At 40.2% G+C, this 25,787-nt stretch overlaps 1 protein-coding gene across 1 annotated transcript in view; it reads right to left on the bottom strand.

The window, feature by feature from the left end:
* The window catches only part of LOC116098358 (killer cell lectin-like receptor subfamily I member 2), a 46,691-nt gene that overhangs the window by 13,469 nt on the left and 7,435 nt on the right, over positions 1–25,787 (bottom strand). The window contains 4 exon segments of the mRNA XM_031381002.1: positions 1,375–1,395; positions 5,892–5,919; positions 17,331–17,354; positions 22,984–22,990. Coding sequence (XP_031236862.1) covers positions 1,375–1,395; positions 5,892–5,919; positions 17,331–17,354; positions 22,984–22,990 — 80 coding nt within the window.

Consider the following 25,787-nt stretch of genomic DNA (forward strand, 5'->3'; position numbering starts at 1 on the left):
TTGTTAGGCAAGCACTCTACCACTGAGGTAAATTCCCAACCCCAATTATAAATATCTGAACATATAAAAAGTCTAAGTAATTTTTGAGGATCTAAGAAAATGACTTTAGGTAAAAAAAAAAAAGAAATTAGTCTATGTTATTGCTATTCTAATATTTCAAAATTCAAAGTTTTAACACTAATCAATGAAGTTCAGAGAAGCTGGTAATTCACCTACTATTATTACTTGTCACAAGTTTAAGATTTTAAATTTCCTCTGCTTGTCTTCTAAATATAAACTTAAAGATGCTCTGAGCATGCTAAAAATATCTCTGTCTCATCTCTATATCCCTCTGGACAAAGAAGAATTTTCCATATCTTTACTTAAAAGCTCAGGTGTCTGAGTGTTTTACAGACACCTGGAGGGTGGCTTTTTCTCGATCTAGATTTAAAACCAATGTTAATGTAAGCTTCATGGAGTCAAAAATACCCTAAGACTTAGATCAACCTCTCACAGTCAAATGGCCTCCAGATTAGTACGCCTTTCAATCAACAGACCAAGCTTCCCTGCCTACTGCTTATTTCGAAAAGGGAAGTTCCAAATATAAATGTTTTATTTAAGTTCTTTAACTTTAACTTCTGTGGTGGTGACCAAGCCTCTTCTGGGAAAGGTACATAAGTGTAAGGGAGTCCGCTTTCCGTATGTCAAGACCTGAGGAGTTGGATCCCCACATGGTAAGGACCTGTAGGGATATTCATGCAGAATCCCCTGGCCATTCTTGAGAGAATGCTTGGTTCACTTTTGCCTTGCATTTCCATTCATGGCTTTGCTATTGGAGGTTTTTACCTTCACTTTGTCCATGACAGATGTTTTCCCAGAATCAGAAAAAGAAAGCTGAGACTATGATCCATTCTTGTTTATCTCTGAGGATCATGGGAACAGAATAGATCACCACTCCCCTGTTTGTTAATAATGGTGATGAGTTTGAGTTAACACAAGGCCCTGGTCTTGGTGCATTAGGTAGCACCTGATGTTCTCTTCCTATAAGAACTTATTTGTAACTATAATTTGTCTACCAAGCTGTTCCAAACAGCAGTTAGTTGGTTGTCAAAAAGTTAGAAACGTCTTGCTGGATCATTGGATGTAAGATTTAATGGGAATATTCAGAGGGGAGCCAAGCAAGGATGAGGAACTGACTCAGGTTACTAATTTGCTGAGAGCTCTGGGCATTAAAGGAATTACATCTCCCAATTAAGCTAAAGGGAGATGTTAGGTGCCAATAATTAAACCAGAATTTCTTGGGTGTGCAGTCTATCTTTTGTCTGTACTGTAACTGCAATTGCTACCAACCATGGCCACTTGGTTATGTATCAATGTGCTGGATTAGATATTAACTGCTTTCTTAAGCTACGTTTCCTCATTTTTTGCTACACTTCTTGAGTTATCAGGAAACCACAGCAATGGAGAAGAAGAAGGAAGGGAAAAGTATAGTGGGCACATTATTATTAAATTCAGGAAGTTCTTAAAAGAGATGGTAAATGAGAAAATGAATGTAAAACCTCTTCAGCTGTGAAAAAAAAAAACAGATGTATAAATAAAAGTGACCTGATTGGTTTCTGCCAGAGTGTGTGACTTTGATCAATGTCTTCCCTCACCTCTTACACACACCGTCCTTCAGGTTCTGAACCCTCTCCAGGCTGGACCCCAGCACTTCTGACCATAGTCTGTATCTGTTTTGGCAGAATTCCACCCAGCTGGTAGACACTATCTAGAAATCAGCTACAGACTACAAAGTGTTCCAAGGGTGATCTGCAATGTGACAGCCCCAGTAATCCTACAAAACCTGAAATCCCTGGACTTGGTTAAAGCTGATGCAAACTGGTCCAGTTGATGTGACTGCTCCCTGTCTCTTTAGCTGGGTTAGCAAATCAGTTGCTTCTTTTGAACACTCCATTTATTGCAATCCCCTCCTGGCCTTTGGCTAATATTCAAGTCTTTCTGTGTCCTCAAAAAAGAATCCTAATTTGATCAGGAAGTACTTGCAGAGTAAAATACGTCAGCCTTTATCCTCAACAAAAAGCTGGAATATTAGGTCCAAGGAAATTCTATTGGAAATACCGATTGGCATTCCAAGATTTTATTGACTTAAAATATTTGTTCTATGTATCCTAGCCAAACAGGTATAATTTATAAATGAGTAATACATCTTTTACATTGTAAAATTTACTTTTCCCCAGATAAAGATTGCTAAGACCTTATCATGGATATCACCAGGACACATAAGACAAGGGGGGAGGGCAGACCCAGCCTGCCTCCATCTTAATAAAGACAAATTAGATTTATTTCTGTTTATAATTAAATCTCTGATTGCACTATGGCTCCCCTGTTACCTTAACTACAAATAGTTCTATACTGTCTATTCTAGGAATGGCAATCATATAACTGTTCTAAAGATTTGTTTATAAACATCCTGCAGCCCTAGCTCTTTCAGGTTAATGACCACATGTGATGACTTTGTTTTGAGTACCTGTTGTTATGATTAGCTTGTTATGTCCACCTTGCATTCATGTTTATCTTTGAGGAGTATATTAGGAATAACTTGTAGACTTAGGTGCTGTTCATGTAGCCCTGCCTATTTTGAATGCCAAATCCTCCATTTGGACTTCCTCCATGTCTGAGCTATAAAAACCTTGTTTTTTTTTCTTGTTTCTTGTCTTTTTCTCATCCAATGTTGACATTTTTAACCCCACCTTAGAGTGAGGCAGCCTGTGTACATTAACAAAAAGAAAATGCTTTAATTAATTTGGCCATGATGATTTGGGTTGGTGTTCTTTCTCCTCTCATCTCTAGAATCATCAGTTTCTTAGCTCCAGTTTCTTTGAGGACAAATTCTCCTTGTCTACTAAGAGACATTCAAATACTGTGTGTTATCTGGCTTTTACTGTGTAAATCATCTGTGATGAATGTCTTTCTATAGGGGAGAGCAGTTAATAATGACTGATCACTTGGGGGAACATTGAACTATTTTGTAATGGACCCAGGTGGCAGCCTTCAGTTCAAGCCTGGTAACCTGAGTTTCATCCTTGGCACCCATGGATGAAGCTTGTGGTATGCAGAGAACCCACATCAGTACCTGATAACCCAGTAATGTTCACATGCATCTGTACCTGTTACCCCAGCAAGTGGAGACAGGATTGGCAGTTGGAAGTTCACAGGCCAGCTAGCAGTGAGAAGGATGCAAAAGCTAAGAAGAACCTGCTTCAAAATGAGGCTCAAGAGAACAGATTTGAGCTGTGGGAATATATCACCCCTCTTCTCTCTACCCTCACTCATTTATAAAAAGGAAAAAAAGAAAGTAATTTTAAAAAATTACATTTAACTTCCTAATTTCAGTCTGTTATCTGGTTAAATGTGACAAAACTTTTACTTCAAAAATGTTATGAAAATTATTTTTCTACGTTCTGTCATTCTTGTGACACTAAAGTATGATGTTTCTTTCAACACAGTGGCTATTTCTCCTTCATCTCTTTGGTGCACTGCATGTTTGGAGAAGTTTTACTGGGACTGAAATAGATTGAACTGAATAAAGTTGGCATCAATAGTTATTTTCAAGATAGAAAGCAATGAAGCCAACCATGGTGGTTCGCACCTGTAATTCAACCATTTTAAAAGGCTAAAGCTATAGGCTAAAGAAAGCTTTGTATTCAAGGCCCATCTGGGCTATATCATAAAACAATGTTTCATAGAAATAGGAACAAAGGGAAAAAGGAACTAAAATGGAATTTTTAAAATCAGCATTCAAATGTGTAATAGTTCTTAAATACAATAAAATTCTGTAAGATACTGCTTCTGTGATAGTTGACAGAAATATATTAAAAGATAATTTATTCTACTACAGTGTTTTCAACTAGCTAAGTGGAGAAGGTGTCTTAAAAAGGCATATAGTTAACATAGTGTGACAAATTTAGAATAGTTATATTTCCCTTCCTTTCATTCTGGTTCTATTGCTGCAATAAAATACCCTGAAAAGGCTCTTTAGAAATCAAAGGAGCCTGTTCAACTTATGATTCCCTTTGGTGGTCCATCAAAGCAGTGACAACAGCAGGAGCTAGAAGTAGCTAGTCACTTGCACAGTCAAGAACAGAGAGATGAACACTCTCATGCATTGTGCTCACCTAGCTTTTACTGCTCTTCCACAGCCCAGAGCCCCAAACCCCAGAATGGTGCCTCCCACTAGCAGGCAGTCTTCCTCCATCAGTTGGAGCAAGGAGATGCCCTCCACAGACATGCTCACAGGCCAAATTGATTTATCTAGTCCCTTGGCAAGAGTCTTCCCAGGGGATTCTGGGTTGTGTCATAGTGATGACTAAAATAGTTGTGACAGGCATTGGGAGCCATAATCTAAGTCCTCTTGTCAAGATTGATCAGTTGCAGAAAGGACACAACACTGTACCTTGTCTTTTTCTTCTGACCGCTTGTTTTCTGGCCTGGGGCTGAGGTGTTCGGTGGAATGTCAGCTCTGCATACTTTACCTGCTCTTCACATCGCACTACGGCGCTCTGCTTGGCCGTTGGTGTTCTGCGCTTTGGTGGAGACTTACACGTCTTCATCTCTGTGTATGTAACATCCTGCTTGTTTGCTGTATATTCACGGTATTTACTGTGAGGCATTTCGTTCTGCATCCCTGCAATCTTGGTGGCTTGCTGCTCTTATTCTGGAGTATTTCTGCCACAAAGAATCACATGCCTGTTGCATTGCTGAGCCACTGCTGAGCCTTAGCCTTTATGTAGAATATTTGCTTATGAAATTGGTTGGTAAATAGAGGAAATGAAAGTATAAATCCCTCTCTGAGTGTGACACTTTTACTGATTCAGTAGAATAGTTCTATCATCCCCTAAAATCCTCAAACCCACTTTTCCTCTCTGAATCCATTTTTAAAGTTTTGGACCTGGGATTTCATTCAAGATTCCTTCTCAGCATTCTATGTATAATGTTTAGTCTATAATAATAAAAATGGCTAAAATATCATTCTATTAAAGAACAATTTGAAATTTAAAATGAAGCCAATTTAAAATCAGGTGACTACAAAATGTTTAAAATAAAGTACTATTTGGTGGAGTAAAACATTCAGATTGCAAAAGTAGATTTAGTTCAGAAACTTAACAAATTCTGCATTAGGGTAGAAGCATGCCAGTCTCCTTATATAAGATCACTTTGTTTCTTTTTTTATTTAAGATTTTATTTATTTGATGTATATGAGTACACCATTGCTCTCTTCAGACACACCAGAAGAGGGCATCAAGTCCCATTACAGATGGTTGTGAGCCACCATGTGGTTGCTGGGAATTGAACTCAGGACCTCTGTTAGAGCAGTAGGTGCTCTTAACCACTGAGCCATCTCTCCAGTCCATAAGATCAGTTTCTATCTAAGCAATTCACAATTATTTTAATTATGATTTTACACACACACACACACACACACACACACACACACACACAAGAGATAGAGATAGATAGATAGATAGATAGATAGATAGATAGATAGATAGATAGATAGATAGATCTAAACCTATGGGTCATCAAATTAATGAAGCCCTGGCTATCCTAATGCTTACTATGTGAACCAGCAGATGGAGTCTCTGCATTTAGCCTTGGGTTATCTATCCGAGTACTTACAATATAAACCAGTGGACAGGGGCTCTTTATTTAGCCCTGGCCTAGTTCTTTCTATATAAACCAGCAAACAAGGTCTCTCAACCTAGTGCTGGCTGTCTATCCTGGTGCTTAGTATATGAATCAGCTGATGTGGTCTCTGCACTTAGCCTTGGCTATCTGTCCTAGTGTTTACTATGTAAACTGCAGACAGGGGATCTTCACTTAGCCATGGCCATTGCAGCAGTCACTAAGCAAACCAGGCTGGACTCTTAACTCACAACACCCCTACACCTCTGCTCAAGTGCTGGAATTAAAACAGTGTGCCTCTATACCCAGATCAATTGATGATTTTAAAACTATTAAGTGATAAAAATTGTAAAAATTTGCATATCCATATATTACTTAAATAAACCGCCAACTGTTGAATTTCAATTTGGATATTTTAGCCTACATAAATGATAAACATGAGTTTAAGCTATAAAAACAAGGTTTTGTTATTATTGTATTTTCCTAGTAAATAAAAAGAGAAGCTGAATGAGAATATAGTGATTAATATAAAAGGACGTTGAGAGCTTGTTTAGAGGTTCTAGCAGCAGGCAAGCACAGCTAGTCATATATGTGAACCCTTGCGGGCTCTCAGAGACTGAGCCACCAACCAATCAACAAGCATGCGTGGGTTGGACCGGAACACCAGGTACATATGGGGCAGATGTACAGTTCAGGCTTCTTATGGATCCCCAACAACTGCAGTGAGGGCTGGCCCTCATACTGTTGCCTGTCTGTGGAATTACCCTAACTAGACTGCCTTATTTGGCCTCAGTGGAAAGAGGATGTGCTTATCCCTGAAGAGACTTAATGTGTCAGGATACCCAGGGGCTCCCACCCTCTCAGAGAAAGGGAGGGAGGATAGGAGGAGAGAGAGTGTGTTGGAGGGGGACTGGGAGGAGGAGCAGCAATCAGGATGCACAATTAATAAACAAATAAATAAATAAATAAATAAACCAACCAACCAACCAAAGGATCCTGAGTAAGGAGCTGAATAAGTTATAGAATCTGAGACACTAGAGTACCAAGTAGGCCACTGATGCTTTTTGACAAGCACAAAAATTTGTGTAGTTTTGGTATGCTGTGTGTGCAGGTTTGTGTGGGAATTTTGAAAGGTTTCTACCTCACTAGAAACTAAGACACATCTTTAAAACGCTGCTTAAAGATGGAATTTGAATATTTTAGAACAGTGGAAAACGTCTTGGTGTGTAAGCATTTTTGATGTTGATGATTTTTCCCAGGAATCATTTTATGAAAAGTCAAAACTGAAGCAAAGGTTTTTAAGATGAAGAATCTTTACATGTTTTCATTTTTTTCTAAAAATTGGCTGTGTTCATGTAGCCACCTACACATATCACCATCATTCTAAAGACCCGCTGTGTTCATGTAGCCACCTACACATATCACCATCATTCTAAAGACTTGCTGTGTTCATGTGTCCACCTAACATATCACCATCATCCTAAATACCTGCTGTGTTCATGTGTCTACCTACACATATCACCATCATTCTAAAGACCTGCTGTGTTCATGTGTCCACCTAACATATCACCATCATTCTAAATACCTGCTGTGTTCATGTGTCCACCTAACACATCACAGTCATTCTAAAGACCTGTTGTGTTCATGTATCCACCTACACATATCACCGTCATTCTAAAGACCTGCTGTGTTCATGTATCCACCTACACATATCACAGTCATTCTAAAGACCTGCTGTGTTCATGTATCCACCTACACATATCACCGTCATCCTAAAGACCTGCTGTGGTCATGTGTCCACCTACACATATCACAGTCATTCTAAAGACCTGCTGTCTTCATGTATCCACCTACACATATCACCATCATTCTAAAGACCTGCTGTGGTCATGTGTCCACCTACACATATCACTGTCATTCTAAAGACCTGCTGAAGCATTAAGGATGCTGTTTCACAGCCAATCAATGTGCACAGTCCCACTAGACACATCGACAAAACACTCCCATAGCCAAAGCTCAGGAACAGTGTGGAGAAGCTTACTTGCTTTCTCCTGAGCAACAGAGGGTCGAGCCAGAGGGGAGGGGAGGCGGTTAGGAGAGGGGGAACTGTAATTTGGATATGTTAGGAAAAAACCCTTAGTTTCAACAAAAGGAAAAAAAAAGAAAATTATCATTCAGATCAGATGATTGAATGTCTGAGAACAGTATATGTAACTCAATAAATGAATATAATTAGAAAAGTAAAAACACTAAACTAATTCCAGCAAAAAGTGATGATTTTTAGACACACACATGAGGAAAATATTAGATAAGTAGATTGAGCTATAACTACATAGACTTACATGGAAAGACTTTCACCATTAGTCACACATATACAAACAATTAATTACATGTTATTTTCCCTTATCAAGTCAGTCAATACTTACAAAGTAGATACAAAGGTACAAATAAGACAAAAGGGCACAGACTAACACACAAACACACACACAAACACACACACACACACACAAGATAAACTATTTTATCTACTTGTCAGGAAAGGAATTTGTTACTAAGTATAAAAAACAAAATGACATGCCCACTTACTCATCAAACACCTGAAGGTAGTGAAAAAACAGAGACATATTAATTCACTTTGAGAGAGGCTAGGCAGTTGGCAAAATAGAAAATTATAATTAAAAAGTAATGCAGAAAGGAGAGGTAGATTCACTTTACACTATTGCTTATAAAGTGGAGACAGACTATATTTTGATTCTGACCTAATATTTCAGTAGTTTTATCGAAATGTAAATTACCATCCAAGAGTGACACATGCTTAAAACTTAAAAGAAATGCATGAATTAAGGCAATGTACTCACCCAGAGTAATTCATCCTAGAGGAGCCATCTGATAGCTTTATCAAAGAATTCAAGAATTAAACAATGCCCCAGTACTGGACACCCGAGGATGTGGTCCCAAATGTCCCGAAGAATTCTAAGTTGCAACACCTTTGAAATGCTCAATGTTTATGTATTAGCCTGTGGGAAGGAAGAAAGGAAGTGTCCTTTCGCTGCTGACTTATTATTATAGCCCTGCCCCCAGCAGATACTGTCCAGGAAGAGAATGCGTGAATTTAGCATGCTACTGAGTTTACTTTGAAAGACTTTTCACGCATTGTAGTTCACTTCTTTTTAAAATGTCTAGGGAAATGTTACATGTAAAAAGCTCTTGAGTAGGAATATACCAAAGAAAAAACTATAAGCTGGGGTTACATGGACGTTGACTTCCACAGAATAAATAATGGGTAGTTATTACAGTGAATAATCCTTTTGTACTCTTTTAAATAAGCAATAATGCCTACTTTTTGGTGGAAAATTACATAGTGACACTTGTGCTTTACATTAAAATGTGATGATAGCATGATATGATAATATATTAATTTTATAATTAAAAATAAAGAATTTGAGTTAATAAAAACGTGACTAAATCCAAGCTCAGTGTCATAAGCCTTGAAAGCCCACACATCTGGGAAGCTCTGTTCCCATGGATGGCAAGTTCAAAACTTTAGTGGGTTATCAAGTGAACTCAAGACCAGACTGAGCAACTCAGTGAGACCATCTCAACGTTTTTAAAGAGTGAAGAGAGCTGGGGATGCAGCTCTGCTGTGTCGGAGTGTTTGTCTTCCATGAGCTAGGCCCTTGCTTCCAGATCATCTTCGTGCAAACATAAGGTGTCATTGTTCTTTACGTAAGAATAGACATACACACCTGCCTGCCTACTCTCCCTCTGCTTCTTCACTCACACTGTGACATAGACAGAGACTCTTGCCAGATATGATGGTTGCACTTTTCAGCCATCAAAATGGTGAATGGCATGAGTTTTACTTCTTTAAACACTGACTAGCATCAGAATAGACTACAACACATTAACAAATGAGGGTGGAAGTGTGGAAACTTCTGCATGGTGAACTTTTACTTGGTATAGTTGAAGAAGTTAGAAGATCCATCTGTCAAAGCATTATGCTGTAACCTCAACTCTCTAATGTCATTAATATCCTCCTATATGTTTTTCAATAGGTTTACCCAATTTTATTAATTTAAAAGGAACTATCCAAGAGTATTTCCTTTTAAATTAATAGACCAGTATAGATTTACTGAATGATTTTCAGGAATTTGTCTAGAAAACGACTCCAGTTTTCCAGTTTCTAGATAGGAGCACATAATGTGTCAAGCTGGAGCCCTCTCATGGTACAGATCAATGGCTCACTGCTTTTCTAGTGCTAAGTGTGTCTATCATACAGCCATTTCACCAGCTGTTTACCCATTCATCTGCCTGTAGTTGGTGAGGTTATTTTCAGTTTGGATTAGTAAAAGAAAACAACTAGTCCACTGTGTATCTAACATACTGCAGATACCTACTTCCTTTTGGGGAGTGAACATCTAAGCCAAGAATCCTATGGGAGTTGTATTTGCTGTTTTAAGAAGCCATAACACAGCCAGGTAGTGGTAATGAACTCTTTTAATCCCAGTACTTGGGAGGCAGAGGCAGTCAGATTTCTGAGTTCAAAGCCAGACTGGCTTACAGAGTGAGTTTCAGGACAGCCATGGCTATACAGAGAAACCCTGTCTTAAAACAAAACAAAACAAACAAACAAAAAACCACCACCAACAACAAAAGAAGCCACAACACTTTTGTAAACATGTGCCAGTTATATTTCTACAGACATCTACAAAGTCTACCACTTCCACTATGTGCCAATTTTTCAAGATTGAGTGTTCCCACTTTAGACTTTTGGTGTAGTGCTAACTCATGGTCATTTTATCCTAAATTTTCTTTTTCAATTTTATTTTATTTTTCTGCATGTACACACCTACATGTATGATACTTAGATGTGGGTACATATGGCGCAATGCACATGTGGTGGTTGGAGACAACACTGTGGGGTCATTTCTTTCCTTTAATATTCAAGGTGGATAGTCTAGCTATTGAACCCAGGTCATCAGCTTGCCTGCCAAATGCTTTTATCAGCTGAGCCACACAACTGGCTCCTAGCATACAGTTTTTTAATTTATAAATTTTGTGCTTCTTTCTTGGGTAGCCATAAATGCTTTTTGTGAGGTTATGTTAAAGTCTCCAACAATTTTTAAACCTCAGTAGATTTCTTCTTACTGAGTTTGTTCTTAGTGGTGTAGGATGGAAATCTTTCTCTCTGGATTCAGTTATAAATATGAGCCAGTTCTGCTGTGGATTGAAGGAGAACTATTATGTTGAATTGAAAATAGATTCTTCTCTTATATCATTTATCCCAACCACAGTATCTCTAGCATCTACTTCTAGTTTTGATCACCTCCCCTCTCCCTAAGATCTACTCGCTTTCCATTTCTTCCTCAGAAAAGCAGGTTTTCGGGAGACCACAGCCGAACAGGACATAATAAGCCAAACAACCTCATATTGAGGTTGACATGGCAATCCAATAGGAGTAAAAGAGTCTCAAGAGCATGGCCCAGTGCCATGCCAGGCTGCTCTGGGAGGGAAAAATGCCCAGTGCGTGGACTGTAAACACAGAGGTCAGCTTGCTTGCACAGGAGGAGAAAGACTTAGAGAGCTACTTGGTGCAAGGCAAAGGACACACAGACCCACCTGCGGCCACACAAGATGTGGGAGGGGAAAGATGTCCAGAGACCTGTCTGCCATCATGCCTCTAGATACCCAGAGGCCTATTTGGTGCCACACCATGCAGTGTGGGTAGAGAAAGTCACCCAGATGCCCTCCATCAGTGTGGCGCCCCTGCAGCATGAGCCACTACAGTGTGCAAGCATGTGGTAGAAAGGTGTGAGAGAAAGAGAAGTGGAGCAGTTTGAGCATTATAAAGACAGATGGAACTGGAGATTCGAGGGTGGAGAGGAATAGCCTGTTGTGAATAACCAGGCCAGCCACCCGAGGCTATGATAAAATCTCAGCCAGTGATGGTGCTGATGATTATGTCTGGGTCCATGATCAGGAAGTGACAAGGGTTGTTGTAGCTGTCCTGCAGTCATGAAGCACTGACTAACTGAAAGGGAGGCTGGGGATGAAAAAGGATGGGCAGGCAAGAGAAGGATTAAGCTAAGACAAAAGTTTCTGATCAAGGCTCAAAGTTTAATAGGCAGCACTGAGTTTATATGGGGAGAGTGGACAGACCCATCCTTTGTTTCAGCTGGATTATGTTGCAAAGCAAGCTCAGTGGGCAATCTACTCCTGTAGGAGTTTGACTCTACCTGGGGTAGTTAAGGTCCAACTGCCGCAAAAACTTAAGGTCTATTTAGCCTGCACAAGGCTGGGGAAAGGGCACGGGTTGTTGCTAATGTTTGTGGTCCTTATTACCATTTGAGACCATGGGGATGTCCCTAGCCTGGGCAGCTGCCTGAGACCTTGTTGATGTCCAAGGGCTGTGCAGTACTGGCCACCCACCTCATTGCCTGTGGTACTCTGAAGATCTGGCCCCATCCCTCACCTGTAGCACCACTCAGAAAGTGGGTTCTGCATCTTGCCTGGGCAAAACAGTGGAGCTGGTCCTGGTGGTGGGGATACAGGTGAGGTATAGGGTACATCAAGGGTATAGGTGTGGAAGATTTGACCCCACCACTCCTACCACGAGGGGGGTCTCGTGAGGAAATGATGCCCTCCCCTGACTCTTACTCCTTGACCCCTCAGGGAGTCAAGAGAGCTGACCCGAGGCTCACGAGTGATGATACCAGCTGCAGCACTCTGAAGAGTAGGCTCTGCACTTCACCAGAACAGTAAGTACAACAGAGCTGGCCCTGGTTACTGGCGATGAGGGCACAGGTGAGCTAGCCCTGAGAGGATGACCAAGGAAGAGCTAACCTTGCCACTCACTTGCCATAAAGTGACATGGGTTCAGGGCTGATGCCCTCCCCCCTTTACTTACCCCTTACTACGAGTGGTAATAGGAAGAGATGGCCCTTAGGTACTGAGAGATGGAGAGATGCCCCTCACTGTCTGTAGCACTCAGGAGTGCAGGCCCTGCACCTTGACTGGGCAACACAGCAGAGCTGGCCGTGGTGGAGGTGGGAAGAGAATGGGCAGAGTCTTGCCACTCCTCTGTCAGGAGGTGGCATGGGTACAGTGTAATGCCTTTTCCCTCCTTGTCCTTTGCCATTTCTAGCAGTTGGGAGAGCTGGGCCTGAAGTCATGAGAGCTAGTGAGCACACCCTGCCCTTCATCTGGATTACTTGGAAGAGAGGGTTCTACAGCTGGCCTTGGCAGCACAGCAGAGCTGACCCTGGTGGCAGGGACTTGGGTCTGCCAGCCCCAGGGGAGAGAAATTGTGAGAGCTAGACCCTTCCCTTATAGCCTGAAGCATTTGAGGGAACTGGCCCTGCTATTAATCTACCATGAATTAGAATGGGCATGGAGGAATGCCCTCTCCCTTCCCCTCCATGAATCTCACCACCTGTGGTAGTTGGGAGAGCTGATCTCAAGGTCATGATCACTTAAGAGATATCCCTGCCCCCTCACTGCATGTAGCACTTGAGTGAATGGGCCATGCACCTCACTGGGGCAACAGAATAGAGCTGGATCTGAGCTGTAAAATCATGACTGAGCCAGCCCCAAGGGTATAAGAATGGAAGAAATGGCTCAGCCCCTTGTAGCCTGATGCACCCTGAAGAGTGGGCCCTGTGCTCCTACTGACAGCACAGTGGTGCTGGCTCTGGAGATATGGGTGCATGCCATGAGGGCATGAGTACAGATCTGCCCCTGCTACATTTTGATGGCAACACTGTTGATGGGTGGCCTAGCCAGGGCCTTGCTGGAGACCTTTTATTGATGGTGCAGAAGAGAGAGAGAGCGGGCAGGCTGACTAGCTTAGCTACCACTCAAGCCCAAGTCCAGAGCATTGAGCTGGCCCACCCCAAAATCTACATCATCTGTGAACCGTTGAAGTATGAAAGGACCATTCCTGATGATCCGAAGCCGTAGGATCTCTGTGTCTCAGGTCAACAAGAGCATAACTGTGAGGGTTCTGATGTGGATACTCTATTGACAGTGTGACAGAAACCAGACCAATTATTAATTTCAATGAACATTTGCAAGTAAAGATGGGTAGATGGAAGGGTATACAGAGAGGTATACTGTGGGGGACACTGTGATATATTACAACTTCTATGACTAGATATTTTCTATGTTTTATTTTGTTTTGTAGTTTTTGGTTTTTTTTACATTTTCTTTTATGTAGGAGGTTGCAAGGGTGTGGACAAATACTAGGGGAGTAGAGGGAGATGAGTGAGACTAGGGTGCATGATGTGAAACTCACAAAGAATCAATAAAAAGTTAAAAAAAAAAAGAAACAGAGATATACCCACCTACCACTGTTAGGAGTCCCACAAAAAGGCCAAGTTAAAAACCACTTGCTTGGGGACCAAATGCCTGATAGGAGCTCGGCAAGGGAAGACAGTTTTTTTCTGGTTTACAGTTTCTAATGGATTTTAGTCCATCAGTCAGGAAGCTCTGTGTTGAGAGCAGTTTTCCCAAGTTTGTAGAAACAGTAGTACTCAACTTTTTATGTAATGGCAGAGACTGAGCCAAAACAAAGCAAAACAAACAAACAAACAAACAAAAACCCAAAAACAAAACCAGGGACAGAAAGATGTTCCTCTAATGACCACCTTCCCTTGCCAAGAACCACCTCTTTAAGGTTCTACAGCTTTCAGAAACTGAGATCTGAACACCCAACAGCCTGTAGGGGCATTTGAGATCCATATCACAGCCAAGTCCATTGAGTATGATAAGTGCCTCTGTGTGTTCTCCTTCATTTTTAACTTTCAATAGTTTGACATTGAAAAAAAAATTAGGATTCTTAAAAAAAAAAAAAAAACAAACCAAAAAACCCTAATTGGGGTACTCCTTTTGAGAAATTCTTCTTCAGCTTCCCAAACATCTCTTATTTTTATGTAAATTGTGTATTTTAAACTATGTGTGGGGGGCTAGAGAGACAGCTTACTGGTTAAGAGTTATTGTAGTATCAGATTCGATCCCCAGCATTCACATGGTGGCTCACAACCCTCTGTATCTCCAGTTCCAAGGGATCTGATATCCTCTTCTGACCTCCAAGGACATTGTATATATCAGCTGACAGACATGCATGCACTCAAAACACCCATATGCATAAGGTAACCATAAAAAAATTTGGAAAACTGTTATTTTTCTAGTGGAAATCTTACCTTTGCTCCAGCTTCTAAGGTCTAGTGTTTTCCTTCTTTTCAATGACTTTCATGTCTTCTAAGGTCTAGTGTTTTCTTCTCTTCAATGACTTTCAGTCTTTTCTGTTTCCTCATCTGTTCTTTCATTGTAACATTTTTCAATGATTGACAGCACTGTATCAGCTCCTCTCATCAATGCTGATGTCCTAGCACTGTGGCTAGGCTCAGAGCTCCCTAATCCTATTTAACTTGGTATTTGTTATTTTTTTCTATCCTACCTAATCACCTTTACTTCAATAGACCTTTCATAAAGTTCCAGAACAGTCTTGGAAGCTATTTATCTCGTGTCAGAGCTCTAAGTTGTATATACCCAAGTCCTGGGTACTAGGAACACTTAGGTATGTGCCAGGAGCTTGCCTGGCCTGGATTGGGCTGAAGTGGGACAGTGTTGGTTGTAGGGGATCAGACTGGAGCTCTCTGGACTTTAAACTCTCTAACTATGCTGAATGCTGCAGCTGCTGGCTTCTAAAAAATCTAAAAACTTTCTTTCTTATTCTAAGGTTAAAAACCACTGGCTTGGGTGATTCACTCCTGAAGTTTAACAGCAGGGGTTTAAATAAAGAGGTCCTCTTGTTTTTTTCCTCCTCAGGAATTCTACTGGGAGTTTAACTCTTTGTCTGTGGAGTACATCACTCACAGGAAGAGAAAGAACATTTTGAAAAGAGATTCTAATCTTTATTTTTAGGAAAAAAAAAGAGGGAAAACCTATTAAAGGATCTAAATTTCTCTGCTCTGACTTCTCTAAGTTCCTAGTTGTTACTAGTTGTTCTTAGTTAGTTCTTATGTATTTTCTCAGAATACATGATCACATGGTATCTAATTTAAAGTTTACCACAAGTTTACTCAAACTTAAATCATAAATTGAATAAGGAAGTTGACAACAGAGATGTCTACATGTGTTTCCATTAAGAAAAGTTTAACTAGACATTTGCTTTCTGTCACTAGCTCCACAGGTTCATTGAAAGTTAGAAAACATAATTCTTGTGACTAAGTTAGCATTAATGTTTTATATAGATAAACCCAGTCAATATTTTATCTTCTATGCTTGCACCTACAATAAATTATTAGTTCCCTTTAATGACCTTTGGTTAAGTATGTTACAGCTATAAGAATGTATTCTAAGTTGTAAATGTCTGCTTTCTCTCTTAGAAGCATTAACCCATTACACGTAAAGATTGGCAGAGTTCCAATTGCAATTTTCATACCTGAGAGGCTTTAATAGCAGTCACATTATAAAATGCTTAATAATTATTAGTATAATTTTAAGAATTATCATAGAATCATCATTAGTAATTAAGAAATCATCAATTTGTCTATAAGGCATCACCTACAAGAGAGTACATGTTCATTGATCTGCAGAAATCTGCCCAAAGGGGTAGGCTCATAACTAGTGATTGTTATATATATTTAATAATAACAGGAAAGGCATATTAATAGCAGGAATCTCTTCCTAAAAATGTCCTCCCTCCAGCCTAGCCTGGAAGAAATCACCCATCATGATTCCCAGTTCATCTCAGGAAGATCACCTGCTAGCTTTTAGACTCTCCGAGATGGATCCTGGCAGGCATGTTTGCAAAAACTCTGCTAAATAAGGTCAAAGTCTACCATTGACTGGATAACCTTCTGGGGCTCAGTGCTTTATGGAGGACTCCATTTATTGGCAGGGCTTCTCTAATTTTGTTTGGGAAGTTCAAAAGCCCCACATTTCTACTTGCAGAATGGCAGGTAACCTTGGTTAAGATTGCAGGTTCAACTTCCTTTCTTCCAGTAAGAACCCATTTAGCTTAGCACCTAAGATTCCTAAAATGCTTCCCCATGATAATGAGGCATTTTGACACCATAAGACTAAATCCTTTCTTCCTGGGTATTCCTTCCCCCAAGAGATATAAAATCCCTGGTTCATCCCAAACAAAGTGTATGCACCCACATCCACCCCCAATAAAGTGATAAGAACAAGCAAGGATCATCTCAAAACATTTCTTTAGGCACTTCTTGGCCATTATTCCTCAGTTGAGAATTCTTTGTTTAGCTCTGTACCCCATTTTTAATAGGGTTATTTGGTTTTCTGGAGTCTAACTTCTAGATTTCTGTGTATATATTGGATATTAGCCCTCTATTGGTTGTAGTATTGGTAAAGATCTTTTCTCAATCTGTTGGTTGCCATTTTATCCTATTGACAGTGTCCTTTGCCTTACAGAAGCTTTTCAATTTTATGAGGTCCCATTTGTAGATTGCTGACCTTAGTGCATAAACCTTTGGTGTTCTGTTTAGGAAATGTTCCTCTGTGCCCATGTGTTTGAGGCTCTTCTCCATTTTCTCTTCTATTAGTTTCAGTGTATATGCGGACCCAGCTATACCACTCCTAGGCATATACTAAAAGATGCTCCAACATACAATAAGGAGTGTTGTGAAAAATATTAAAAAAGGGACACCCCTCAATTTCTCCTGTCAGTACTGCCCACCCACAACACTATGTCCTGGCCCGGTCCTGCTATTCTCTCCCAGCTAGCAAGATCATCTTGTTTTCATGCAATGCCCCCCACACCCCACAATCAGTCATCTTAGCGCCTAGTTATCCAGTAGAAACATGACTCTTAAGGCTTAATTATCCAATCAGGTTTATATATCAATAAGATCACAGTTTACAAGATCCGAATACAACAATTTCAGAGCCAAATGATAAAGATAATGCTTTAAGCCAATTATTCTAACCTTGTAAAAACCTTAGCTACTTGTGGCTGTTAAAACCATGTGGGGTCTGGATCATTTTCTTTTTTGTTCATCTGCATCCATGTTCACTTCTCCTCACTCTCCCTGACCTCTGACCTTTCTCACTCCTAAACTTCTAGCTTTGCCTCCCTATTCATGTCCAATCATAGGCCTGCCACTGCCCTAATGTAGTTGGACAGAGAAAATGCTGCAACAAAGGACACATGCTCCACTTTGTTCATAGCAACCTTATTTATAATAGTCAGAAGCTAGAAACAAGCCAGATGTCCCTCAACAGAAGAAAAGATACACAAAATATGGTACATTTACACAATGGAGTACTACTCAGCCATTAAAAATGACTTCATGAAATTCACAGGCAAATGGATGGAACTAGAAAATATCATTCTGAGTGAGGTAACACAGTCACAAGGAATACACATGGTATGTGCTCACTGATAAGTGGATATTAGGAAAAAAGCTCAGAATACTCATGATACAACTTACAGATCATACATATGAAGGTCAAGAAAAAGGAAGACCAAAGTGTTGGTGCCTTAGTCCTACTTAGAAGGGGGAACAAAATAATCACAGGAGGTTGAGGGTAGGAGGGACTTGGGAGAAAGAAAGGAGGGTGAGAGAAAAAGGGGGGTAGGATTAGGTATGAGAGGAGATGGGCAAAATGTGCAGAGGGTCAGGAATCTGAACTGAGATGTGTAATAATGGGGGATGGGAAACGGGGTTAGCCACCAGAAAGTCCCAGAAGCCAGAAAAGCAAGAGGTTCCCAGGACCCAATGGGGATGACTTTAGCTGAAATACTCAACAAAGAGGAGGGAGAACCTGTAGAGACCACATCCAGAGTTTAGACAAGGCCCTTGGGTTGAGGGATGGAGCCACCCACCCTTCACAAAATTTTAACTCAGAAATTCTCCTGTCTAAAGGAAACGCAGGGACAAGGAGTGGAACAGAGACTGAGGGAGGGGCCGTCCAGAGACTGCTCCACCTGGGGTCCATCCCATTTGTAGCCACCAAACCCAGACACTTGCTGATGCCAGGAAGTGCTTGCTGACAGGAATTTGATGCAGATATCTCCTGAGAGGCTCTGTCAGAGCCTTATGGAAGCAGATGTGGATGCTCTCAGCCAAACATAGGACTTAGCATGGGAACCCCAATGGAGGAGTTGGGGGAAGGACTGAAAGAGCTGAAGGGGTTTATACTCCCATGGGAGGAACAACAATATCAACCAACCAGATCCCCCAGAGCTCCCAGGGACTAAACCACTAACCAAAGAATACACACGGAGGAACTCATGACTCCAGCTGTATATGTGGCAGTGAATGGCCTTGCTTGGCAGCAATGGGAGGGGAAGTCCTAGGTCCTGTGAAGACTTGATGCCCCAGAGTAGGGGGATGGTAGGGCAGTTGGGCAGGAATGGGTGGGTGAGGGAACACCTTCCTGGAGGCAGGGGGAGGGGTGAAGTGGGGAGCTTTGTGAGGGGTGGGTAAGATTTGAAATGTAAATAGACAAAATAACCAATAAAAGAAGAAAGAAAAATCGAATGCAACCACATTGTAATTTTTGTACTGCTTGAGAGGGTTTGCTGGGATATAACCTATGGGAGGAAAGCAAAGTTGGTTGGAGGTTGTTGGAGCTTTGCTTCATCTACCAAGTGCCCGTGTACCTGTGCATGTGCCTGTGTGTTTGTGTGCATGTGCGTGTGCATGTGTGTGTGCATGTGTGTGTGTGTGCTTCTTCCCTTTTTCGCTGGCCCCAGAGATTTAAGTTTTACACCCTTGGAGAAAAGTCTGCTAAGGGAATAATCACTGCCTCCTCAGCTCTCCTCGGTGTCCCCGACCTGTTGAAGCTCTTCAGCATTTTTTCCTTTTATGGTTGTCTAAGAAAGGCTTTCTTTCTCTTTTGTCTTTGAAGGATAATTTAGTTGAATAGAGAATTTTCAGTCTGTGGGATATTTTTCCTTTCCAGACTTTAAGTGTTTACCCCACCCATCTTGCATTTTACTTTTTATGGAACCACATTCTCCTGGAATGTTGAAGGCAGCAGCCTTTCCAAGTGAATGGAGGCCTGCACCTCCCAGGTGCAGCAGTCTCTCCACGTGAATGGAGGCTAGAAGCCCAGGTGCAGGAAGCTTGGGATTTTATGGGGAAGAAAGGGAACTTTTGGTGTGGACGGCTCCACAATTGCATTCTTTTATTATTATTATTATTGTTAGATGTTTTCTTTATTTACAATATCTCCTTTCCCAGGTTCCCCTCCAAAAGAAAAAAGAATAAAGTAAAATAAGGAAAAAACTAAAATAAAAAAACCCCCAAACTAAAACAATCCCCTGTTCCCTCCTCCCTCCCCCTGCTCACCACCCCACCCTCTCCCACTTCCTGGCCCTGGCATTCCCCTACACTGGGGCGTAGAACCCTCACAGGGCCAAGGTCCTCTCCTCTCATTGATGACCGACTTGGCCATCCTCTGCTATACACATGCTGCTGGAGCCATGAGTCCCCCCATGTAAACTCTTTGGTTGGAGTTTTAGTCCCTGGGAGCTCTGAGGGTACTAATGCTTCATACCCTGATATTGTTTTTCATCCTAAGGGGCTGCAAACCCTTTGGCTCCTTGGGTCCTTTCTCTAGCTCCTTCATTGGGGACCCTGTACTCAGTCCAATGGATAACTGTGAGCCTCTACTTCTGTATTAGTCAGGTACTGTCAGAGCCTCTCAGTAGACAGCTATATCAGGCTCCTGTCAGCCAGCACTTGCTGGCATCCACAATAGTGTCTGAATTTGATGATTCAGACACTATTCCCAGGTGGAGCAGTCTCTGGATTATCATTCCTTCAGTCTCTGCTTCATAGTTTGTCTCTGCAACTCCTTCCATGAGTATTTTGTTTCCCCTTTTAAGAAGGAATGAAGTATCCACACTTTAGTCTTCCTTCTTGAGTTTCTTGTGGTTTGTGGATTGCATTTTGTGTATTCCAATCTTCTAGGCTAATATCCACTTATCAGAGAAGGCATACCATGTGTGTTCTTTTGTGATTGGGTTACCTCACTTAGGATGATATTCTCTAGGTCTATCTATTAAGGAATGGATACAAAAAATGTGGTACATCTACACAATGGAGTACTACTCAGCTATTAAAAACAATGAATTTATGAAACAATTGCATTCTCTTAAAAGAGAACTATGTCCACTACTGCGTTGATAAAAGGGCTTAGTGGGTAAAAGCAAAGCACTTGTTTCTGCTTCATAGAAGCCATGGGCTCAGTCCCCAACACCCACCTGATAGTTCACAACTATTCGTAACTTCAGTTCCAAAAGATCAGACATTTTCTAGCTTCTCTAAATACCAGGCACTGATGAAGTATACAAACACAGACACACAGACACACAGACACACAGACACATAGGAGAATACAGGCACACACCGAGAGGGGAGAAAACATACACACAATGCGCATAAGATAAAAATAAACATTTTAAAATACAGGTAAGACTATGAGCCCCTCTATAATTAAGGGTCTTTATTAAGAGTTTCTTTTTTGTCTTTAAGATTTTGGAGATTTGAAATAGTACACCAAAGTGCTTGAAACAGCACCTTCAGAATGTCCAGATCATACACAGTATCTACAAGTTGTGAACCCAGGCTCCATTTCTTAGTATCTGCACATGTGGACACCCAGAACAATACCTGGCTTTGGCTTGAGCTAGCAGCGGCCTTTGAATTCATACATAAAGTGCTAGTTTTGCAGGTCTACAAGAATGAAGAACTGTGGGGTCATGGGAGTTTCCACCAAAGTTTGAAAAGAAAGCCTTTGAGTCCAGTCACTGTGGGTTAAGGCAAGATCCCTGCAGACAGCCTATTCAAGAACAGTGCCTAAGGCATAATCTAGCCCATAGTGATGGAAGACAGGTTGTGTCATGTTTTTCTATGCACATGCGGAGAAGTTATGATGTGTTTATTATTTTCTGGAGTTGAATGTATGAGGGATTGGGTTTTATTTTATTTGTGTCTATTTTGTCTAGTTGGAGTTTTGATAACCATAAAGAGTTCCTAAATATGGCTGAACATGTGCATGAGCCCTGGCATGTGCAGGTGTTGTGTAGCATTATCACCATGGAGATGCGAACATGCATATGCTTGCTTCTTATAGTAAGGCAATAAAAGACCAAAGTGCAGATATCACCAAAGTTTGGTGAACCAGTGAGTTTATTGGGGTTACTTATTGGAGCATAAATTACTCAAAACTGGATCATTAAAGCTTTCTTCAGCCTGGGTGACGGCTCACATAAGCCAGAAACATGAAGCACACTGTGGAACTTGCAGGCAGTTCAACAGCCTGGAGAGTGCCCTTTCCAGGTGACTCATTTTGTCTGAGAGTGATTATCAGCATTCTTTACTGCTTATATACTGTTGCAGCGAAGCTTGTCAGTTTCATGGACTTCCTGAAGTTATTTTGATTTGTTTCCTTCCTGCATTGAAACTTTTCGGCAGAATAGATGTTTCAATCTTAGAAGACATTGCTACACAACAACAGGAGAGATGCTAGAGATGGATGGAAATAGACATGGTAGGTATAGGAGAAAAGAGAGAAGAAATGAAGTAAATAATGAAGAAAATGGGGATGGGAGAGGAGAGGATAAAGAAAGTGAGAAGAGGGGGATAGAAGAGAGATTATCAAGGTGGCAAGCCTTCCATTCTAGAAGAACCCTGGGATTTCTTTTCCAAATTTCACTGCAGAACCTGTGAACATGAGGCAGCCATTGAGACTGAGCACTCTTGAGCTTTCACTCTCATTCTTGTTGGTATCACCTGTATGTCAAGCTTCAGTTATTGTTAGTTTTATCGTTGTAGTGTTTTAGTGTGCTTGGTGTAACAGAGCACTGATTTACAAAGACGAGTGAAAATTATTTAATCCTCATGGTCTAAAATGCTATAGAACCCTAAGAGCAGGTGGCAGCTCTGGGTGACCCTGGTGAGAGACTTTCTTAGACCTGTCATCATGAATGGGCAATGCACTCCTGAGGCCTCAATTCTCAATGATGTACTATGGAGAGTTAATGTGTCCTGGAGTAAAAATCATCATCATTTTCAGTGTTGCAGCCATGGAGAGGTTACCAATATTATAGAATAACTGCACTCATGTTTATACAAGCAGCCAAAATCAAACTCAAATTCAGAGTGAGTTCATTTTTTAAAAATTGATTTATTTAGATTTTTATAATATAATAATTCATAGAAGAAAAACACAAAATCAAACACATACATAAAAACACCTGGCAGGAGAGAGGCTTGTTAATCATGTCTTCAGTGAGATCGGGACTTCAATAGCTATGCAATGTCCAGAAGATGCTGTTACATTAACAGTTCTCCTAGCCATGTGCTCCTGTGGTCTTCTGCCATGGTCTTTTGATTCAAAGCACCCAATGGCTAGTACCACACAAGTCAGAAAGTGTCACTAGGTTTTTAAATTAACTAGGGTCTGATAAAAATATCTACATTATTGTTTATTATTATTATTATTATTATTATTATTATTATTATTATTTCATATACTCATGATCATTGTCATCATTATAATTTTATATGAATAAGCTTTTTGGCTGCATCTGTTTCACATGTGTGCTTGGTGCCCGCTAAAACTATGGAGAGTGTTGGATCCACTATAACTGGAGGTGCAATGGTTTTGAGCCACTTTGTGGGTGCTAGGAATTGAATGCCAGTGTCCTAGAAGAGCACCCAGTGCTTTTGACCACTGAGCAATCTCTCTAGCTCTAAACTTGTTGACTATAAACTTCGGGAGTAGGAAAATGATGCTTAAGCTATGTTTTTTTTTCTCTGAAATTCCTCTTCAAGGTTTACTAGTTCATTGTATTTTATTCAAAACAATAATTCTTAGAACTTCATTTGGAGAATTCTTTGCCATTGTATCTTCCAAGATTTGATATGAAAATTTTCAATGTTCAGTTATAGTCTTTTTAGTGCAAGAATTGTGTTTTCCCATCATGGTTTTCGTTCCTCACTTGGCATCCATCTGTCCTTTCATTATCTCCTCATCAGTTTTCAAAAGACTGAAAGTGTAGGGTTAGCTACTCTCTAGAAAAGGCAACGCCTTACAATTGTGGCAAGACTGAGTTCATTTTGTAAAAAAATGATTTTTTAACCTACTATATTATAATAATTCATACAAGGAAGAAAAAGAAAACCTTCCTGAATAAGCCAAGTAAAAAACATACATATGAATCCTTTATTAGCTGGTGACAGAGATCAGGTTCATGCCTCAACATCTCTTGATGCTGAATCTCAGTGGCACAGTATTTTTAAAGTCTAAAAACACAAAGACCACAATTTACACCAATGTTACTTGAGGATCAGAGTATTCTTGAAACATTACTTACTGGCAGAACGTACTAATAATTTTAGGCACTGAATGACAATTATTTTTGAGTTATGTTTTCTTCAGTTATTTAGCTCATGTTAAGTTTGTATAAACATTAATTATTCCAGTTAATAATCTGGACCATGGGAATTCATTTGTGTTCCTAGGGTAGATGGTTAGGGTGGATAATACTAAGAATTGTCCAAGGAAGCAGAAAAAAGTCAGGATAAGATGGCATGATGGCAGTAACTTCAATAATTCTGTGAACACATATGTGAGATTTTATGTGCATCTTGATTGCTTGGAAGTAGAGTTACAGGCTTCTATGAGAGGCCCAGTGGATGCTGGGAATTGAACTTGTAGCCTCTGCAGGAGCAGTAAGCACTCTTGACCTCAGAGCCACTACTGTGACTGAGCCCCAGACTCTAAGCTTCTTAAATATTTCAACCAAAGTTACATTTATTTAATGTTTTTCCATTAACGCTGTTCTTGCTGTCTTAATCAGAATCATCAATGAGCCTTTTGAACAATCTCCAAAGGCATCTGCCCATTAGGAGTATTACCCTGGGTGAGGTCAGATGCATCTCTGGCCTACCCACTAGGTCTGCTGAGACTCAAAACTAGTTTGAGCTCTGAGAATCCAGACCAGGCTGAACAACATAGTGTAAGCAAACTCCAAAACCAAAAACCAGGCCAGTAACATGGCTTTGTGGATAGCAAACTTCATGCAAACCTGAGGACCTGAGGTGATCCCTGGAATCCACATAAAAGTGGAAGGAGAGAACTAGTGCCACCAAGCTTCCCTGTGACCTCCACATGCTCTGTGGAGTCCCTGTTCCTTATACATGAAAACTACATAAATAACTTTTCAAAACGCCAATCAATTGATATGGGATCTTTTTATTACTTCAAGAGTTTTGTAAAATGACTGAATATAAATGGTATTGGATATTTAATTTATCAATAACAACATAATTTATGATTGAGTGATGATTACTGTTAAAAATATTAATCACTCTCAATATAATGTAGACATAAAAAATAATCAATATCTTCTCAGTTCAGTAAGAAACATTTCAAAATTTTGAAACCACCATTATTGGCCTTTTGGCTAAGATCAAGTGTAAAAATTATAAACTCAACAAATAAAATAACAAACATTTTGATGTTCATAATTAAATACACTTATACTAGCGAAATAGGTGTCACTTTATATTAAATTCACAGGTGTATGGTTTCATAGATGAACAGTCATCAGGAATGACTTGGTTTCCTCGCACATAATGACAGCTATTATTCTTATTTTCCAAAATAATTCTGTGGAAAAACAATTTTTAAAAACTGAAATCATAAGGTAGTCATTAGAGATCACATTGTTTTTTAATTTTAGAGTTTGAATTAGTTAAAATTATCACAAGCCAAAGAGATGAAAACATACTGTTACAGGAAGAAAAAAGAGCCTTAAGTGGGTGATGACCTTTAGTTGCAAAACAGTAATGTTAATGGAAGACATCAGACACAAGCTAATCCTACACTAAGAAAGTAGGATTGAGATTCAAATAATTAGGAAATGGTACAAGGCTTTAGCAGTGGCTCTCCATTTACCTAATGCTGGGAACCTTTAATACAGTTCCTCACATTGTGACCACCCCAACATGTGGCTACTCTATAAAACTGTAAATTCATTACTGTTGTGGATGATAATATAAATATCTGACATGTAGGATATCTTCTATTGGACCCCTGTGAAAGGTCATTCAGCCCTTTAATGGGGTCATAACCCACAGATA

The sequence above is a fragment of the Mastomys coucha genome, unplaced genomic scaffold, assembly GCF_008632895.1.
Source record: "Mastomys coucha isolate ucsf_1 unplaced genomic scaffold, UCSF_Mcou_1 pScaffold20, whole genome shotgun sequence".
Taxonomy (NCBI): Eukaryota; Metazoa; Chordata; class Mammalia; order Rodentia; family Muridae; genus Mastomys; species Mastomys coucha.